Here is a 12,833-nt window from a genome sequence, read left to right as displayed (position 1 = left end):
TCTCAAGGTTGGAAAATGATGAGGTGACAAAGAAGGAGAAGGCCATCAAGGCCGAATTTCCAGATGAACAACTGTTTGCTATTGGAGAAAGACCCTGGTTTGCTGACATGGCGAACTTTAAGGCCGATGACATAGTTCCTGATGACATGAGTCATCATCAAAGGAAAAAGTTCTTCAAAGATGCAAACCACTACGTGTGGGATGACCCTTATCTGTTTAAATTAGGCACTGACGGTTTGATTAGACGTTGTGTTGCAGGTGAGAAAGCTCATAGTATCATGTGGCACTGCCATAGCTCAACTTATGGGGGCCACCACAGTGGAGAAAGAACCGCTGCAAAAATCTTGCATAGTGGATTCTTGGTGCCCACCCTTTTCAAGGATTGCCACGACTTTGTTCCATGGTGTGACAAATGCCAAAGGACAGGTAACATCTTTAAGTGGAATGAAATGCCCCTTTCAGGAATCATTAAAGTTGAACCATTTGATTGTTGGGGCATCGACTTTATGGGACCTTTCCCTTCCTCTTACTCTTTTCTCCATATTCTTGTTTTTGTTGACTATGTCACAAAATGGGTTGAAGCGATACCATGTGTTGCTAATGATGCCAAAAATGTATTTGACTTCCTGCAGAAGAACATTTTCACTAGGTTTGGAACACCTAGAGTCTTGATCAATGATGGGGGGAAGCACTTTTGCAACAATTTTCTTGAAAATATGCTCAAAAAGTATAACATTAGACATAAAGTTGCAACTCCCTATCACCCACAAACAAGTGGTCAAGCAGAGGTTTCAAACCGACAGCTGAAATACATACTAGAGAAGACAGTTGCGTCAAATAGGAAAGATTGGTCTAAAAAATTAGATGACACACTGTGGGCATATAGGACAGCCTTTAAGACTCATCTAGGGCTCTCACCCTATCAGTTAGTCTATGGGAAGGCATGTCATCTTCCAGTTGAGCTAGAACATAAAGCATATTAGGCCATTAAGGCCTTAAATTTTGATCAAGTAGTTGCTGGTAAGAAAATACTATTGAAACTTAATGAACTTGAGGAGATGAGGATTAGAGCGTATGAAAAATGCGCTCATCTATAAAGCCAGGACTAAAAGGTATCATGACAAAAACTTAGTGTCTAGGGATATTAACCGTGGGCAACTAGTTTTGTTGTATAATTTCAGGTTGAAGCTGTTTCCTGGAAAGCTCAAGTCAAAGTGGTCTGGACTGTTCTTGGTGAAAAGTGTGTCACCTCATGGAGCTGTTGAGTTGATGACACCTTAAGGTGAACGAAGTTTCAAAGTGAATGGGCAGAGAGTTAAGCCATATCTGGGTGGCGACCTACCGAAAGCAAGGGTAGGACTTATTCTGACAGACCTTTAAGGGTCGTCGACAGTCAAGCTAGTGACGGTAAAGAAGCGCTTGGTGGGAGGCAGCCCACATTTTTATTGTTCAGGTAGTATTTTAATTTTTATTGCTTTCAAAAAAATAAAAAAAAAGACAAAAAGATTTTAGCTGAAACGAACAGAGGAACAAAAATTTTCAAGTCCAATACTGGGCAAAATCGTGACACGTGTCATTCGACATTGCCAGAAAACGTGACACGATACTGAAATTGTGACACGCTTTTAGCAGCCAAAATTTTGTCAAAGTCTAAAACGGGTGGCATTCGACATTCTCAAATCGTGTCACGTTGGCCAAAACGTGACACGTTTTATGGGCATAAATTTTATCAAATTGATGAATCGTGACACGATTTAGCCCAATCGTGATACAATTTTTGGTGGTTTCAAAATTTTATCGTTACAAAACACAATCGTGACATGTTTTTGGCCAAACGTGACACGATTTTCCCAGCCTATAAATAAACCCAACAAGATTTTCATTCCATTCACTTCCAAAAGTAGCCAAACTCTGCCAAAATTTTCCCAGAACCCTAACCTTCGAAATTCTAACACTTTTCTACCAAAAATCTTCATCTTTTCATCTTTCAATCACCAAACCATCACCATAAACCATCATCATCACCCACAAACGACCTAAATCCATCAAATTTATCATCTTCATCACAAACCCTAACCCTAATCTTCATCTTTCCTTATAACCCTAAACATGGTTGAGGCACGAAACAAGGACAAGTCCCAAGCACCAGCCCAACCATCAAAAAAGGCCAAAACCACCCCCAAACGCAAACAACCCGTCAAACCTAACCCTAACACCGCACCACCACCATCGGTTAACAATAGGTTTTACAACAATGCTGCCCGAGACCGCTTCAAGGACATCCGTGGCAATAGGGTTATCCCAGAGAGAGGGTTTGATTTTACCAAACAGATATCCAACCCCGAATTCCACCAAGTCATCACTGAGAGAGGGTGGGAGTCCCTCGTGAGTATGATTTTTGAGCAAGCCAATAAGACGGTGGGGATAGAGTTTTATGCTAATGCGAGGTTCGTGGGGCGGAAGTATGTGTCCTATGTGAGGGGGAAGGAAATTGACTATAGCCCGGAAAGGATCAACCAATTGCTTGAGATTGTGCCACCAAAGGCATGTGACGTGAAGAGGAGGAACGAGGAGTGCAAGAACTAGGATGATGAGAGGTGGGAAGAGTTGTTGTTGCAGATTTGTGTGGAGGGCTGACTTTAAGCCCTATGCTAAAGCTTGGGCATCTTTCGTGGTGCAAATCATGGAGGGCACCTCTTGTACTTCAGAGATTCCACTGCCCCCCTTACTAACTTTGTTTGCTATTCTTGATGGTGCACCCATCAATGTTGGTGAGTTAATTGCCGACTGAAATTCTGGCACGTTAGTCTTAAGATGTTCTAAGAGATGTTTCAACACGAAACACATAAAACAGATGTTGTATACGATGTTTAGAACATTAAGCTAACAGTCATAATTTAACAAAATAACAGACAAGAAAGAAAAGAGGCACATAGAAATTGTTAACCCAGTTCGGTGCAACGTCACCTGCTCTGGGGGCTACCAAGCCAGGAAGGAAATCTACTAGTGCAGTCTGTATTCAAAAGCTCTCAGCAAACCACGTTTTCACTTATGACCTAGGACCTACCCCAACAAGACTTCAACCTAGAAACTCCTAGTTTTGAGATCCCATCGCACTCCCTTACAACTTCACAAACCCCTGTGATTCCCAAATTACAGACTCAAATAAAATGAGGTTACCCTCAAAAATAACAACATGCAACCTTGCTTAAAAGCTTAGATGCAGTTCACAGTCTACCTAGCTCCTTGCTTAAATGCTTCGGAGTAGTGCACAATTTACAACTCAAAGTACAGTCCTAAACATGCATCAAGATGATACACAAAAGGCTCACAATCAAAAGACTCAAAACCTAAATAAACTCTATTTTGTAAAAATGATGTCTTGAATAATTCTTCAGGTCTTGCAGCCTCCTTTATATACTGAAGCAAAGCGCGTCATCAACTCAATCAAGCTTCAGATCCAACCGGTGACTCATTACTCAATCAACATGGCCGGATAAGGAAACTCCTAAAAAGTAGGCACATTAAAAGTCACATTATCATCACCTTAAAAAACTTTCCTAAGTCATTACCATTCCCTTAGGAAATCACATCGTTCTGATCTTCTCATAACTGCACACGGTTTAGACCAACACAACCTGGCGTGGATTTCTTCAATCAAGCGAACGCATGCGTAAACATAGGCAAAGCACAGAACATACGTACCAAGCCTGGGTGTTGGAACATTATGTTCCACATCTGAAGTGAATATTTGTTTTAGGCAAAAGTGAAGCCAACATACAAATATCCAACAATCTCCCCCTTTGGCAAATTTTTGGCTAAAACAAATTAAGACCAATCCAATTAAAACAGAGAGATAACACACGCAACCTTTCCTTCAATCTTCAAAAACAAATACTTCCTTGAAGAAAGGTTCACATACTCAGATTTCCAAATAGATACCAAAATACAGTTCTTCAGTCATCACACATAATCCTCAGGACATAGAAGAAGTATATTACAGATCTCTGAACCTACTTTCGCAATTTTTCACAAATCAACATATGCAATAGTAGATAGGACAAATAGGTACCATCCTTGAAAAATCAGAGCCTTGCAGCAGCGGACATATATGGAAAAATAAATTCCTATAACATCCTAGAAAGTCATCTGTCACAACACGCTACTCAGAGAAATATAAGAAGAATAAACTCTCAGACAACATATAGTAGCTCAAACAAGCGGGATGTTCCAACAACGACAGGAACATTCAGGGACAAAAGTTTACTCCCCCTCAAGGAGCGCAATCAGCATTTCTAAGACTCCCCCTTAATACATGCATACTAGGTAATATATTGTTGTCAAGCTTCAGACTCTTAGTGAAGATCATGCATACAAAAAAAATTCCTCATACATGCACACATCTAGAGCAGATACCAGAATACCAGAAATCTGATGTCTCAACATCAATAAGCACATTAACAGCATGCATGCATAAATACTTAAACACCAAATACATACAGAATGTAGAGAAGTGATGTATTCCAACATCACCTGACACAACCAGAAAGACTTCTACATTACTCCCCCTTTTTAGCCATAAAATATGCCATAATAAGAGTACCAAACACTTAGATAAAGCAGTCTTCAAATTGCAAAGATGTTCCGACCATAAGAGTACCAAGATAAAGCAGAAAATGTACGGTTACAGACCATAACACAAAGAGTGTTCAAATTATCCAAGGCATAGCCCACAAAATAAAAAAAACGAAACTGAGAAAAAGAACAGAAAAAAAAAACATTCTTCTGCCTCAGAGCTACTTCCAGATTGCTCCTCTTCCTCTTCTTTGCTCATCTCCTCATCTTCATTTCCTGCTTCTTCAACCTCTTTCTCTGACTCATCCTCATGTTCAACTTCCTTCTCACTTTCAACTTCCTTATTTTCTGCATCAGCGTCCTTTCCTTCCAGAGCATGGATCATGAGTTCAAACTTTGCATTTCTCTCATCCAGCATCACACAGGTGTCCTTCAGAGCTGCAATGATTTCTTCCTTTGTCATAAAAACTGTATTAGGAACAGGACTAGATGTTCCAACAAGATCTTGAGAATGATTATCTCCAAAAAGTTTTTGATGAAAAGTAAGAGGAGATTCCCTCTTCATTGGCATATCATCAGCAGAGATTAGACCAAGATGTTGACTAAGCATGATATTACAAAGCAGGGTAGGAAAAGCAATAGAGAACCTGACAGCATCAGTCTTCGCATGCTTTACAGTTTGTTCAAACACATAACGACCAATATCCATCTTTGTTCTAGTTCCTATGGCATAAATAAATTTACCCAAACCTGTTGCAATGTCTGAGGAGTGAGTAGTAGGAACCCAATTTGCAGCTCCAATTTTGTTTAGAACAGCATACTTCATGCTCAATTTTCCTGAGGAGATCTTCCCTTTCTTTGGCCAAACTTTCACCTTATCGGTTGTGATTTCCTTGCAAATCTGATTGTCAGTAGCTTCCACCTCAGCAGCACCTCCTTCAACTCCTAGAAAGCTATTGATGATGTTGGGGGAGAAGTTGACACATTCTCCTCTAACATATACCTTTTGATAATCTCTCTTGAGAGGATTATCACAATCCTTGGGAATATTTACCAAAAATTCTCTAACCAGCTTTTCGTAGTATTCTCCTAGCTTGCACACTGTTTTCTCCAGACCAACTTCTTTGATTAAACTCATTACCTCTTCAATCTTCAAAGCTTCATCACTCAATTCTCTTTCCAATGCAAGTTTCCTATGGTAAATGAATTTCCACCTCTGAGCAAAGCTTGGAAGAAGAAAAGATACTTTATCAATAGGGACATCTTACACAACCAACACATCCTTCTTTCCATCAACTTTCTTGGATTCAGAGGGGATGATGTTTGACACAACCATCTCAGCATCATATTCAGACTCACTTGAAGAGACAACCTTCCTTTTTCTTGAACTGCCAGTAGCAGTTTTCACCATCACTTTACTCCAACCTTTCTTCGGACCAACACCAGCAGACTTTATCCTACTTTTGGGGGTTTCAGTTACAGTGGTTTCAGTCTTCTTAGAGGTTTTGTTAGCAGAAGGAACAGCCTTTCCTTTGTTACTTCTTAATCGCTTAGCCATGCTATCACCAAGAGTCTGTGCCTGAGGAACATCCTCCCGATTGAGTTTATCAACGTCCACCACATCTTTATCACTTTCAACTGATTCTTCATCATTTCTTTTAGAATCATCACCAGAGTCACTACCCTCTTCTAAATAAGATTTCTCCAAAATCTTTTCGGGGTCCATCTCCTTTTCAAAGTCTGACTCAACACTAGGTACTCTTTCAACACTCACATCCTCTTCTTCACCAGATGGTTTAGCAGGTTGACCCAGGGATGTGCTAACATCCGGTTCAACATTCTCCTGGCCTAGGGTTTCTTTCGGAACATTTTCAACAGAATCATCACCACCAGTTTCATTATCAGGATTACTAACACCCATGTTTTCAGTACTTTCTATAGCATCATTCAAGACATCTAACCCTAATTTTTTACTAGACCGGTTTTAATAGAGTTGAGAGTAGAAACATGGTTACCTTTTTCTTCAGTAGGTGTTGCAACATCTGAGGACAACCTGGTGCCTTCTTCACCAACATCAGCAATCTTTGTAGAAGTATCTTCCTTGGTGGCTTTAGAAGGAATCTTCTTGTCATAGAGATCCGTCATGGTTAGGGCAACTTTTGATTCACCCTTCTTTGTAGTCTTCTTCTTCTTTGTTGAAGACTTCTCAGCAATTTTCTTCATAGGTTTTGAAGGAGGAACAGTGGTGAGTGGTTTGACCATCTTACGAGCAGAAGAACTATTTTCACGTTGAGCAACAGCTTTCTTTTCAGAAGAAACAGAGGCGTCGTTTTTGAACTTCATCGCGAAGTGAAGATTTTGAAATCGAATGGAGAGAAGGAAAAGAAAATTATGGAGATCGGTTGAAGAGAAAAAGGAGAGAAAGGTTTCGAGAGGTTTGAGAGATAGGAAAGAATGACAAGGGTTAGGAGTGATTTGAGTGATATGATTGCGGTTGGTTGAATGATGGAAGTTAATTAGGGAAAAACTGCCTAAATAAGTGTGCACCAATGAGTAACTTAAAACACAACCTTCTTTTGAACGCCTGCTCCTAGTTAACTACTATAACTTCTTCTTAAGTGAAAAGTCCAATATGTCTTTTATCTTTTCAAACTTTCTGAGATCCAACAATTCTGTATATTTATCAATCATTTCTTCTATAGGGATGTGGCTGATTTCTATTCCAGGGATTCCACTGAAATTTTTCTAAATTTTAACCTGATTAATTTATGAAGATAAATCTCCCTGAGAGTTTCTTAACATGCCTTGCACATGTGATGAATTTTGACCTTTCTGATGTTTCAACATCCTATTTAACATGTCTGTTTGATCTTCTGGAATCTATTTGTAGCAGTTGTTCTTAGTTCCACTTCCTCTCATAAGTACCAGTCTTTCGTCATTAGTTACCCTGCATCCAGACCTTGGTCACACAGCCGACTCACACTGATTAAATTTGAGAAGAATCCTTCAACAAATAATACATCATCAAGTCTGGGTAGCTTATTACTGATCAACTTTCCTTTACCTCGTATTTCTCCCTTACCATCATCACCAAAGGTAACATATCCTTTCTCACAAGGTCTTATATATTCAAAATAGCTGTCATTCCCAGTCATATGCTTGGAACAACCACTGTCAAAGTACCAAACATCATTAGATGTTGACTATTCAGAAATGTGACCCACCAGACCAACATTGACATTCTTAGGTATCCATTTGTAATTGGATTTTCTTGGATAACCATATAATTTGTAACAGAAAGGTCTAATGTGCCCTTTTTTCTTACAATGATGACATACCCAAAGACGATTTGTCCTTTTCTCAAGCAAATGTTGTTGTGAAGGTTCCAACATTGCCTTGTTATTAGACATGCCACCCTTACCTGAAGTATCAGGAACCTTATTGCATTCATTAGGTTTTTCTTTTCTCATTATTCCATAATCTTCCACAGCATATGCAATTCTTTTGTTGAGTTGTTTTCGATTTAGAGGCTGATTATTAAATTCTATACCTTTTGCTTGTGCCTTGCCCTCACCTTTTGTAACATTCTTCAGATTAGTAGACCCATTTTCCATTAGTTCAACCTGTTTCTTGAACTCTTCAATTTGTGAATTTAGGCATGTTATTTCAGCACTGAGTTCAGATACCTTTGTCAGAAGTGTATTTTATTCTGAAAGAAGTTGATTATTTATTTTCTTTTGATCTCCCAACATCTTACAGATTTCCGTACTTCTGGCATGCAAGTCCTTATAAGCAGTAGCTAGAACATCATAATCTAATTCTTCATCACAAGACTCATCATCAGAAAAGACTCTTCCTGTTAGAGCAGTTACTTTTCTAGGGAACATGCCTTCACTTATTCTTTCTGATCTATAAGCAACATCCATATTTTTCTTCTGTTGATTGTACAAGTTAGCACATTCTGTTGTTATGTGACCAAAACCTCCACATTCAAGACATTTATCCTCCTTAAGTTTACATCCTTTGTCCTTTTGATTCTCTCTGATGTTGGATCTAATGTTCTGACCATCTGTTATGGGCTTCCAGTTTGCCAAACTTACAATTTTCTTGAAAAGTTTTCCAAGTAGCACTACAGATTCAGCCAAGTTTTCATTGTTTTCAGAATTTCCTTTAGTTTCTTTAATACCAGTAGAAAGATCATTATTATCTTTCTTTTCAACCCTATTGTTGATATTTATTTCAAAATTCTGAAGAGATCCAATGAGCTCTTTTATCTCCAATTTAGAAATATCCTGAGCTTCTTCTATTGCAGTGACTTTCATGTCAAATCTTTCGGGAAGAGACCTGAGAATTGTTCTAACCAGTTTTTCTTGAGACATCTTTTCCCCAAGAGTATCAAAAGCATTAGCCGTGTCAAGAATATTCATGTAAAATTCTTGATACTCTCATCTTCCTTCATAGTCAGTTTTTCAAACTGAGTGATTAGACGCTGTAGTCTAGATTTTTTTACTTTTGAAGTGCCTTCATACGTAATTTCTAGAATCTCCCAGGCTTCTTTAGCAGTCTTGCACTGTCTAATCACTCTGAGCACACTTTGATCAACCCCATTGAAGATAGCATTCAGAGCCCTTGAATTAGCAAGAGAAGATTCATCCTCAGTTGTAGTCCATTCTTCCTTTGATTCCAGAACACTGGTCTTGTTTCCATCTTTGTCAAGTGCCACAGGATGTTCCCAACCTTTTACCACCGCTTTCCATGATTTGTTGTCAATAGATTTAAGGAAAGCACTCATTCGTGATTTCCAGTAATCATAGTTGGTTCCATAAAGCAATGGTGGTATGTTCACTAATCCTCCTTCTTTGTCCATAGTGCCAGAAATATCCTCCTCTGGATCTCACCCACATACTAGGCAGGGTGCCTGCTCTGATGCCAATTGAAATTCTGGCACGTTAGTCTAAAGATGTTCTAAGAGATGTTTCAACACGAAACACAGAAAACAAATGTTGTATACGATGTTTATAACATTAAGCTAACAATCATAATTTAACAAAATAACAAACAAGAAAGAAAAGAGACACAGAGAAATTGTTAATCCAGTTCGGTGCAATGTCACCTACTCTGGGGGCTACCAAGCCAGGAAGGAAATCTACTAGTGCAGTTCGTATTCAAAACCTCTCAGCAAACCACGTTTGCACTTATGACCAAGGACCTACCCCAACAAGACTTTAACCTAGGAACTCCTAGATCTGAGATCTCATCTCACTCCCTTACCACTGATCACAAACCCCTGTGATTCCCAAATTACAGACTCAAATAAAATGAGGTTACCCTCAAAAATAACAACAGGCAACCTTGCTTAAAAGCTTAGATGCAGTTCACAGTCTACCTAGCTCCTTGCTTAAAAGCTTTGGAGTAGTGCACAATTTACAACTCAAAGTACAGTCCTAAACATGCATCAAGATAATACACAAAAGGCTCACAAACAAAAGACTCAAAACCTAAATAAACTCTATTTTGTAAAAATGATGTCTTAAATAATTCTTCAGGTCTTGCAGCCTCCTTTATATACTGAAGCAAAGAGTGTCATCAACTCAATCAGGCTTCAGATCAAACCGGTGACTCATTACTCAATCAACATGGCCGGATAAGGAAACTCCTAAAAAGTAGGCACATTAAAAGTCACATTATCATCACCTTAAAAAACTTTCCTAAGTCATTACCATTCCCTTAGGAAATCACATCGTTCTGATCTTCTCATAACTGCACACGGTTTAGACCAACACAAGCTGGCGTGGATTCCTTCAATCAAGCGAACGAGTGTGTAAACATAGGCAAAGCACAGAACGTACATACCAAGTCTGGATTTGGAACATTGTGTTCCACATCTGAAGTGAATATTTGTTTTAGCTAACATACAAATATCCAACGCCGACAATATTTATATGTTTGCTTAAGGTACGAAGAAGGCCCTCCCTCACTTGAGCCTTATCAATTGGATTTGTAAGGAGGAAGAGTGTGATATATTCGCAAATGATTTGAGTGCACCCATGATGAAGCCGTTAAATGATACCTATATGGATGGCTTTGTCAAAGACTCCCATGAGCATCTACATTCTATTCAGGTGGCCGAGGCAGCAGCAGCAGGACAGCCACAGCCACGGCTTCAGCCACAACCACCTCCACCTCAGTCAGTTCATGGAGAGGGGAGCAGTCAGCAGGGTGCCTATGCACCTATTCATCCGATGATGCTGGACTACATGTTCGGCCATGCTAACTGGATGAATGAGGTGTCTGATTAAGAGTATTGGAACTGGCCTAGGTTCGGTCAGGAGTTCAGTGGGGTGATCTGCCTCAACAGGAGAGCGATTACGGGCTCTTTTGAGTGTTTTGATGGGTCTGAGGAGGCTATGGACCACTACTTTGATGTCACCAGAGGTTGAGCTCAGGCTAGAGAGAAGGAAATCAGAGTTGACTTTGCTGCTGGTGGCACCCAGTCAAGACATCACTTTGGGGAGGATTCGTATGCAGAGGAAAACCCCAACACATGGATTTCGGAGGACCAGATGCAGGATTGAGTGGACTAATGATGGTCCAACTCATTTTATTTTTCTGTTTTTCTTTCAGCACTTTGGTTATGTACTTTTAATTTTATGTTCGAACAATTTTTACTTGCTTTTATAAGTTTAACTCGGTTGTATCCCCCTGTTTATGTAATTGTTCCTGAACTTGTTTATTATTGATGAATTAGCTTGTTTACCTGATTTTTTACAGTTTAGTAACAAATGTTTTTTTAAGTGGTATTCCAAAAGTTCATAAGGAGGAGTGACTTGTGTTTCAAAGGTGAAGTGTACGACATTAAAGATAAGTAGTCACAACTCCCAGAAATCTAAACTGTAAGGTTCATGGTCAAATTTTATTTTTCCAATTTACTTATAAAGAGTGTTCCATGCATTTATATTTATAGAACTTGCGATTTTTCTCTGCTGTTGATTGATCTTTGTCATTGGCAGAATGAGGCAAAAGTGTTTGGTCCAGTGAGCCTTTTGAAGCCTACCCTGATTTTAAATGTTATATTTTATCCATTTTTAAGCCAAATTGAGCCGGCAGGATTAGAACTTTTTGTTCGGTGACAAATTACATTACAAGCTTAGAGACTTTTAAGACTTGTCCCATATTGTTTTTCTGAGTTAGGCATTGTAGAATGTTGCTAATGAATAAGTTTGCGGTTGCTATTGGAATTTGCAACCAATTAAGTTTGGGGTGGGGGTACTAGAAAACAAAGAAAGAATTTATCATGTAAAATACACACAAAAATGGTGTATCAAAAAAAAAAGAAGAAGCAAATAGAATGAAAAAGGGACAAATCATTGAAAATCCGAGTAATTTTAAACTCGATTGTCCCAATAGTTTCAAGTTTCTCTAGTACCTTTGCAAGAATTGTTGTTCTATAAGGTGAATGAATGATGGATTGAATTTTGTGCTTAACTTCCGTAGGAATGCCTAACTTAAATTTTGTGTAGCCTACTTATCCAAATATTATCCCACCTTCACGTAAACCCCATTATAACCCTTAAAGACCTCAAAGTGTGCATTGACATTGATTTTGATTGACGTTTAGAAACTTTTCAAGCGTATGGTAATATGTAGATTGCATGTCGACTGTGCGTGAACCCTTTTCATATTGTTGCGTGGAGTTGTTAATTGGTGGATGCGTATAAGTCAAACTAGCTCATCTTTAGCTAGTAAGGTGTTGAACTTTTGGGTACTATCGCTTCATCAGGTAATTGTTATTTTACTGTCGATTGTCAGCGTTGCATGTAATTGTTATTTTAAGTCAAACTAGACATCTCGTCATTACGTAATTTTCAATGTATTTTTATCACAAAATGAAGTTCACAAGGAGGTTTATGCAGCAAAAAGAGCAGAAAACTGAAGGAAATACAAAGTGTAAAACGTGTCACGATTTCTTGGGAACGTGACACGATTTAGGAAGCACCAGAAGCATTGATTCGACGTAAGGAAAATGTGTCACGATTGGTAAAACGTGACACGATTTGGTGAAACCCTAATTCAGTTTCTTGCTCCACAAGGTGAAAACGTGTCACGATTTACTTAAAACGTGACACAATTTGGGCGAAATTATGAGTCTATTTAAGCTGAAGTCTATTCCAAAAACAAGGGTTACGAATTGAAGAGAGCAAAGTGCGATTTTGAGACTACAAGACGGCCAAGAAGGACGATTTCTTCATCCTTCCATC

The 12,833-nt window shown here is 38.9% G+C and overlaps 3 protein-coding genes across 3 annotated transcripts; 1 reads left to right on the top strand and 2 right to left on the bottom strand.

Annotated features, from left to right (window-relative positions):
- Positions 1-278: 278 nt before the first annotated feature.
- Positions 279-1,281, top strand: LOC146936922 (uncharacterized). Its single transcript, XM_085749301.1, has 2 exons — positions 279-649; positions 1,182-1,281. The coding sequence occupies exons 1-2, from the start codon at positions 279-281 to the stop codon at positions 1,279-1,281; spliced, it is 471 nt and encodes a 156-aa protein (XP_085605427.1).
- Positions 1,282-7,517: 6,236 nt separating this feature from the next.
- On the bottom strand, positions 7,518-9,002 carry LOC146936921 (uncharacterized). The gene is made up of 3 exons (XM_085749300.1): positions 8,345-9,002; positions 7,914-8,212; positions 7,518-7,778 (listed from the first exon to the last, which is right to left on the bottom strand). Exons 1-3 carry the CDS (start codon positions 9,000-9,002, stop codon positions 7,518-7,520), a joined length of 1,218 nt encoding a protein of 405 aa, XP_085605426.1.
- Positions 8,999-9,442, bottom strand: LOC146936920 (uncharacterized). The gene has a single exon (XM_085749299.1). It carries the CDS (start codon positions 9,440-9,442, stop codon positions 8,999-9,001), a length of 444 nt encoding a protein of 147 aa, XP_085605425.1.
- Positions 9,443-12,833: the final 3,391 nt, after the last annotated feature.

The sequence above is a fragment of the Medicago sativa genome, chromosome 3 (genome assembly GCF_051527215.1).
Source record: "Medicago sativa cultivar Bolivia chromosome 3, Bolivia_mono, whole genome shotgun sequence".
NCBI lineage: Eukaryota > Viridiplantae > Streptophyta > Magnoliopsida > Fabales > Fabaceae > Medicago > Medicago sativa.
This window is presented reverse-complemented; position numbering and strand designations above follow the sequence as displayed.

Bases quoted from the DNA above. Each gene is read 5' to 3' on its own strand.
- LOC146936922 (XM_085749301.1), top strand. From the start codon at position 279: ATGTGGCACTGCCATAGCTCAACTTATGGGGGCCACCACAGTGGAGAA. The intron at 650-1,181 runs GTTTGGAACACC...GTATAATTTCAG, and splicing joins CAGAAGAACATTTTCACTAG to GTTGAAGCTGTTTCCTGGAA.
- LOC146936921 (XM_085749300.1), bottom strand. From the start codon at position 9,002: ATGAATATTCTTGACACGGCTAATGCTTTTGATACTCTTGGGGAAAAG. The intron at 8,213-8,344 runs GTACGGAAATCT...CACAAATTGAAG, and splicing joins TAAGGACTTGCATGCCAGAA to AGTTCAAGAAACAGGTTGAA. The intron at 7,779-7,913 runs GTATGTCATCAT...ATTTCTGAATAG, and splicing joins AAAGGACAAATCGTCTTTGG to TCAACATCTAATGATGTTTG.
- LOC146936920 (XM_085749299.1), bottom strand. From the start codon at position 9,442: ATGGACAAAGAAGGAGGATTAGTGAACATACCACCATTGCTTTATGGA.